A 6296-nucleotide genomic window follows, 5' to 3' on the forward strand; every position below is an offset into this window, starting at 1 on the left:
CCTCTTGGGATCTTGGGCACACACGCACATGCACCCGGCGTGAGTTTTAAGCCACCGGGTCCAGGACGTGAACCGCGGTCGACTACGTGGGAATCCAGCGACATAGCCATTACGCTAACTGCTGGTTCCCAGGTACTAAGGTTTTTGTCCCACTTCCTCCTGTGTCTGTGTCACTGTGATAAGCATTGTGCCAGGTTGCACAGTAATAGTCACCCTCATCCTCAGGCTGCAGCCCGGAGATGTGCAGAACGCCTGCATTGGCCGAGGTGTCCTTGGATCCAGAGAAGCGGCTGGGGACCCCGGAGCCCTGGGGTTTCTCTGAGTCTGACTTGTACTTCAGGAGATAGCGGGGACGGCTCCCTGGCTTCTGCTGGTACCAAGACATGTGGTAGCCACTAACAGTGAAGCCACTGGTCAGGGCGCAGGTGAGTCTGACAGATGCTCCAGGAGATGCAGAGAGGGAGGGCGGCTGAGTCAGCACAGACTGGGACAGGGAACCTGCAGACACAGACATATAGAGAAAATGGGAAAGGGACAGGAGTGACAATTTCAAGGGGTCTCAGCAAAAAGAGAATGAACAACTCTAATCTGTTCTGTGTCCCCAAGGACTGTTCCTACCTGTGCAGTGAGAGAGGAACACAAGGAAGAGAGGAGTCCAAGCCATGGTGGACACAGCCCCTGGTCCCCTCATCTGGGCTGCCCCAGGCCTCCTTTTCTTCCTGCCCTCTGCCACAGAAGGGGCTCTTTATGCAAATGTGTATCCATTCAGTGACTGCCCAGTGCCTCCCTGGACTGGGGCTCAGCTCACAGGGCAGAGCGGGTGGGAGGGACCCTGGCTCCACCCCTTGGGCAGCCCTGGGAGGAAGCACCTGCTCAGACAGCATAAGGGCCTTCCTCGGGGGGTCGTGCCAGCTAGAGAGGACAGAGCTTCTAGGTCCTCATCAGGGAGCTCAGCTCCAGGCCCGTCTCCAGTGTCTTCTAGGAGCAGCTGTGTGAGGTGCACAAGGCAGCCCCACATCGCCCCCTGCTGGTTGCAGACAGATAGGTTCTTGTGGCCCAGAGACCTGAGAGCCCAGCTGGTCTCTTCAGCTCACCACATGCTGTCTCTGTTCACACATTCAGGTTTGACTCCCTGTTAGTTGGATTCGGTGTACTGGGCATGCTCCCTGCACTTCCTTACTTCTAAAGTAATCCGGGTCTTTGGGAAGTACAAGCACGTACATAAACCGTACTCCAGAGGCCACCCAGCACAGAAGATGCTAAAACACCTAAATGACACTCTGTTTCTGTTTCTGACCAAACATCACAGCAGAAGGGACGGGAGGGCTGGGTTGAAGAACGTGCAGGGGCTGCTCAGGGAGAAGTACAGAGCAAGGATCTTCCAGGACTCGGCTCAGTGTTATCATCAAAATACAGCCCTTAGCAAACGTTCAAAAAGTTCTGCAACACTTTTACAATTTTGAAACAGGGGAGCCAGCAGATGGCATAGTGGTTATGTTGCTGGACTGCCGCATAGCCAACCGCGGGTTGAGATCCCGAACCCAGTGGCTTGAAATCCATGCTGGGTGCTTATGGGTACATTCTCAAGCTCCTGGGAGAGTGGAAGAGAAAGGATTGTGGCATGGCCATCCCCTAGTGGGGCTGATTTCTCACTTTCCCTCTCACTGTCTCTGTCTCTCTCTCTCTCCTGCAGGTGCACAATAACCCTAAGGCAAAAACCTCTTTAAAAATTTATAAAACTCACTTTCTTCTTATTTTTTTCATTTTTCTTATTAATTAATTTATTTTATATACTTTCACTGAACATCACCACAGCAGACCGACGTACCAAAAGTGATATTCCAGCCAGAATACACTGTAAAGTGTCTTAGTCATACTTGCTATCAACGAATAACTTTCCATTTCTTGTTTCTTGTGTGTGTGTGTGTGTGTGTGTGTGTGTATATATATATTTTTTTTTTTCGCCCCCATATTTCTCACTGTCTGCCATTTCCCATCCTCCTCCCACCCTGTCTCTGGTATCTGCAGTTGCTTTCCATTTCTTAATTTTTTCCCACATTGTATTGATTCACAAAATAACTTAATTAATCTAAATATTTTTAATAGTAAGTTCAGCTGGCAAATACATATCTGTGAACGAAAGTTGACTTTAGGCATGAAACTCTGTGGGTAGAATGAGTATACTATAACATAGCACATCCCTGCGGCTATATAGCTTACTGTGGCTACTAAGTAGGCATTTTTTTAAATACAGTTTTTAATTTCAAGAAAGGCAATTTTAGATTTAATAAATCAAAATAAAAAGCATGTAAAGAGAACTTTGCTTGGGATTAACAGTTAGCTTAATGGCTATGTCATTGAACTCCCATGTAGCCAACCGCAGTTTGAGTCCCGGACCCAGTGTCTTAAACTCACGCCGGGCACATGTGCGTGCATGCCCAAGATCCCAAGAGGGGAATGGAGGAGAAGGGATTGTGGCGTGGCCATCCCCCCTGGGGGGTGATTTCTCACTTTCTGTCTCTCTGTCTCTCTCTGTCTTTCTGGCGAGTGCACGCACCCTATAGCGAAAACCTCTCCAAACAAAAAAACAAAAAAGAGAACTTTGCTTAATACTATAAGCCAGGAAACAGGTTAGGGTTTCTGTTTGAATAGCAGGTACATGGACCCGTCCACAACTCAAGAGAAGACAAAGCTCCTTAACACTAGAAAACAAAGCATTGAAAGTTAGTAATGTTTTAGTCAAAAGTCATAAAATTCGATTTCACCAGTTCAAACTCATGTTACCATCTGTTGTGATCTGATCTTTCCATTTAAATTCTGGAAGATAACGTTTAACTCTGGACTTGTCCCTACCATTAAGCTGGGACAGAGACAGAGAGACAGGGAGAGACAGAGAGGATACAGGGGCTCTCCCAGAGTAAATCCTCAGCAGAACCTCTTCATGGTCTTATCTCTGAAATCACTAGATCTCAGCTCTCATGGCCTTTAAAAATCATTTTGGTAACAGACCAATACAATAAGTATTTAGTGAAAAACTGATATTTTTGTTAGGATTAGCGTTTGCTGGGATAAAGACCCACTCCTTTACTTTGTGTAGGAAGTTTTACCTCTCACTCTTGTCACTTTCTGCAACTGTGTGTTTCACATTTTTGGTCAGGATCGTGTCTTAGCTGTCACACGTTTGTCTGCACTGGGAACATCGTCTCTCTCCCCTATATTTTCTTACTCACCATTTCGGCTTCGGAGGAGCTGACGTGGACATCTGGGCCAGCACATGTGACCATCATCGGTCTCTGCACGCCCTGTGTGGAATCAGCTCTGAGTGTGCGAGTGACTCCAATGCTCTAGACTCCCATGACTTAGAGTAAATGACCTATGGCTGAGGTCCCTGCTTCCCACAGACACCCTGTGTCTAAGCCCTCAGAGACCGTCCTTACCTGATCTGACAGATCAACCCCGACCTAGAATCCTCCACGAATTCCTCACTGCAGTGTGCACAGAACTCAAACTCCTCGGCTCCTCTACGGTGCCCCCGTGGTCTGGCCACTGTCCCTGTCCTACCAGTGCTGTGGGTCTGCACCCTCACTTTCTACTCTGCCCCTAGAAATCCTGATTTCCTGTCCCTTCTATTAATTTGATGTTTTCCTTTTTTTAAAAAAAATCTCATTTATTTATTCATATGTTTTTATTTGATCAGAGAGAAACAGAGAGAGAGAGAGAGAGAGAAAGAAAGGGAGAAAGCAAGCCACCAGGTCCAGGACTCAAACCATGGTTGGCCATGTGGGAGTGTCCAGCGCCTTTAACCACCACACCACCTGCCAGCCCCATAAATTTGATGATTTTCTTGCTACTGTCACCTCTTGTCACACACTGACGTGTTTTACATCTGTTGACATACTGACTCTCTCTCTCCTGTGACAATGACACACCCTCTCTCTTTTGTCTCTCTACCCAGTCTGTATCCTGAACTTGGCCCAGGGCAGGTGCTCAGGAGTCATTAGGATGAAAATACCTGTGCCCCAAATACTTGTGGGCTTCCTTGAGTCAGCCCCTGTGGTCCTCTGTCCCTGTCCTGACCTGGCCTTTCATGGACTCTGTCCCTCTTGCCCTGTCACTGAGGAATTTCTGCTCATTTAGGGCAGTGTGACGATGTGTTGATGTCACAGGCTCCCTTGAGGACTGGCTCTGGAGGACAAAGCTGCCTTCTCTGGATCACGGTCCCTGGCCTGAGTTCTGGGCCCTAGTCAGGGACAACCCCAGCAACACACACTGAGGTCAGTGACCCCTTGTCCTGGCCGTTGGTGGCAGGTGCTGCAGGCAGGCCACAGTGAGAGGAGGCCCCTGTCCCTGCCTTCTTCCCCACAGGCGGTAGCCCTGGGGGCCCTCACAGGGATGTGTAAGACCAATAGTCCCAATATGAGCCTCAAGCTCAGGCTGGAGCCAACGATGCAGGGAAGAGTGGGGGCCAAGCCTGGCAGCCCCCAAACCAGGCCAGAACGCCTGAAGGCTGATATTTGCTTCTGATACCTAAAAGATTAAGGGTCCTGCCAGGCCACGGTTGGTACCAGGACACCATCCCAGGACTCACATTGGCAGCTGGTGCTTCTTCCAGTGCAGGAGATGGTGACGACTCAGCCTCAGACCCCGCTGTGCAGGCTCCGGCCTCAACCCTGACCCATCACAGGGCAAAGGAGCAAGAGAGGGAGTCAGGTGCAGCATGGCAAAGGCAGAGCCAGGGCCTCCCAGGCCCAGCCCCTGATGCCTGTTTCCAGTCCCGTGTAAAGAGATGAGGGTGAGGAAGAGAAGGATCCAGGCCATGGTGGGGGTGCCCTCGTCTTTCCTTTCTGAACCACAGATTGTGTTCCCCCTTTTGTCAGGATTTTGTGTGCACACACACACGTGCTTGGCATGTTTTCAAGGTGCTGGGCATGGTGTTTGAACTGGGACTGAATCCCCCTCAACCTTGTGGGATCTGCCTCTCTTAACCACTAGGGTCAGGCCCAGGGACCCAGGAGAGAAGGGGCCTCTCAAGGCTCAGCGACAGTTGCCAGCCCGGGTTGGATGCAGAGAACATCCTAATTCCCCCCTTTGAGCTTATGACAAATGCAGACCTGAGAGGAGGTCACATGGGTCCCTTGTGCCCTGATTCGGTGTGTTCTGAGCTCCTGAGCTGTGCACAGCTGGGTGAACCTCCCTGGTTCATTCCATGGCTCATCCTGAAGTATTCCATGTCCTGAGGATGAAGTGTCTGCCTGCGAGGAGGTGACCAGGCTGAGGACCTGCTGTCAGGACAGTTCAGATCTCCTCATAGTCTCAGAGCTCAGGTCCTTGCACGGTCGGGGCAGTGAGAAAGGCAGTCACCTTTCCTCCGAAATAGTCATGAGGAATAAGAGAGGACGTCCCAGGATCTCAACTCAATGGTGCTTTTTCCTGCAGTGGTCACTTCATTGCTGAGATTTCCCACCTTGTCGTGCACTGTGCAAATGCCATACCGGAACTGACGGTGAACCTACCAATGCATCCGGGAGGTGGGTTTTACTTGTGTCAGTGCAGGTAGCCCAGGTCTGTGCTCTGTCTACAGCTCCCTCCTGCAGGGCGGTGCCGACCACAAGGCCCACAGTGAGGCTCAGTCTAGAAGTATTTCTGAGTCACTCCTAGACCCTGAGATGAGCTCGGCCCACCCAGCCTCTTCAGGCTTCTCCTTCACCGTGAGCACCTTGAAGACCAGCTGCCCCCTGCTCAGTCCTCACAGATACTGATCTGAGATCACAAAGGTCAGGACCTGTGTCAGCTACTCAGCTCTTCCAAAGGGATGAATTTTAATGCAAAAGCCATGTCACTATGGGGACAAACAGTATCTCTCTCCTTGACATTTATGTTTTAATCTGAGTTTTCAAAATACAGGTGTTTAAAACAGGTAGGAGTGTGTAATTTGGGACCAAAAGAGTTGCAATTTCTAGTCTCAAATAAGCTTCCTACACCTGTAAACTGTCCATCAGGAGGGGCCTCAGACACGAGGAAAATCTCATGTACCCGCTGAGCAGTGTTTGATAGTGAAGCCGATGAATAATGAAATATTTCCATCCTGTTCTGCCCAGTTACAATTCCTCTGCTCTTTCTCTCCCACACCACCTCCTCACTGAACTCTGTCCTCAGAAGCTGGATATTTCCCAGAATTCCACGGGCCAGACTTGCACTCCAGGACTGTGCACGGGACAGAGCCATGTTCATTTGCAGCGTGGCTCTCGGTTAACTGCCCTCATTTGAGAATCATTTTGAAATACTTATCATCATTT

The 6296-nt window shown here is 49.8% G+C and overlaps 1 protein-coding gene across 1 annotated transcript; it reads right to left on the reverse strand.

The window, feature by feature from the left end:
• Window positions 1-136: 136 nt before the first annotated feature.
• On the reverse strand, window positions 137-700 carry LOC102486065 (immunoglobulin lambda variable 5-45; the record flags this gene model as incomplete). Its single annotated transcript, XM_014590612.2, has 2 exons — window positions 619-700; window positions 137-498 (listed from the first exon to the last, which is right to left on the reverse strand). Coding segments are annotated over exons 1-2 (435 nt in total), but the record flags the coding sequence as incomplete, so codon positions are not given.
• Window positions 701-6296: the final 5596 nt, after the last annotated feature.

The sequence above is a fragment of the Tupaia chinensis genome, unplaced genomic scaffold (genome assembly GCF_000334495.1).
Source record: "Tupaia chinensis unplaced genomic scaffold, TupChi_1.0 Scaffold000467_1, whole genome shotgun sequence".
Lineage (NCBI taxonomy): Eukaryota > Metazoa > Chordata > Mammalia > Scandentia > Tupaiidae > Tupaia > Tupaia belangeri.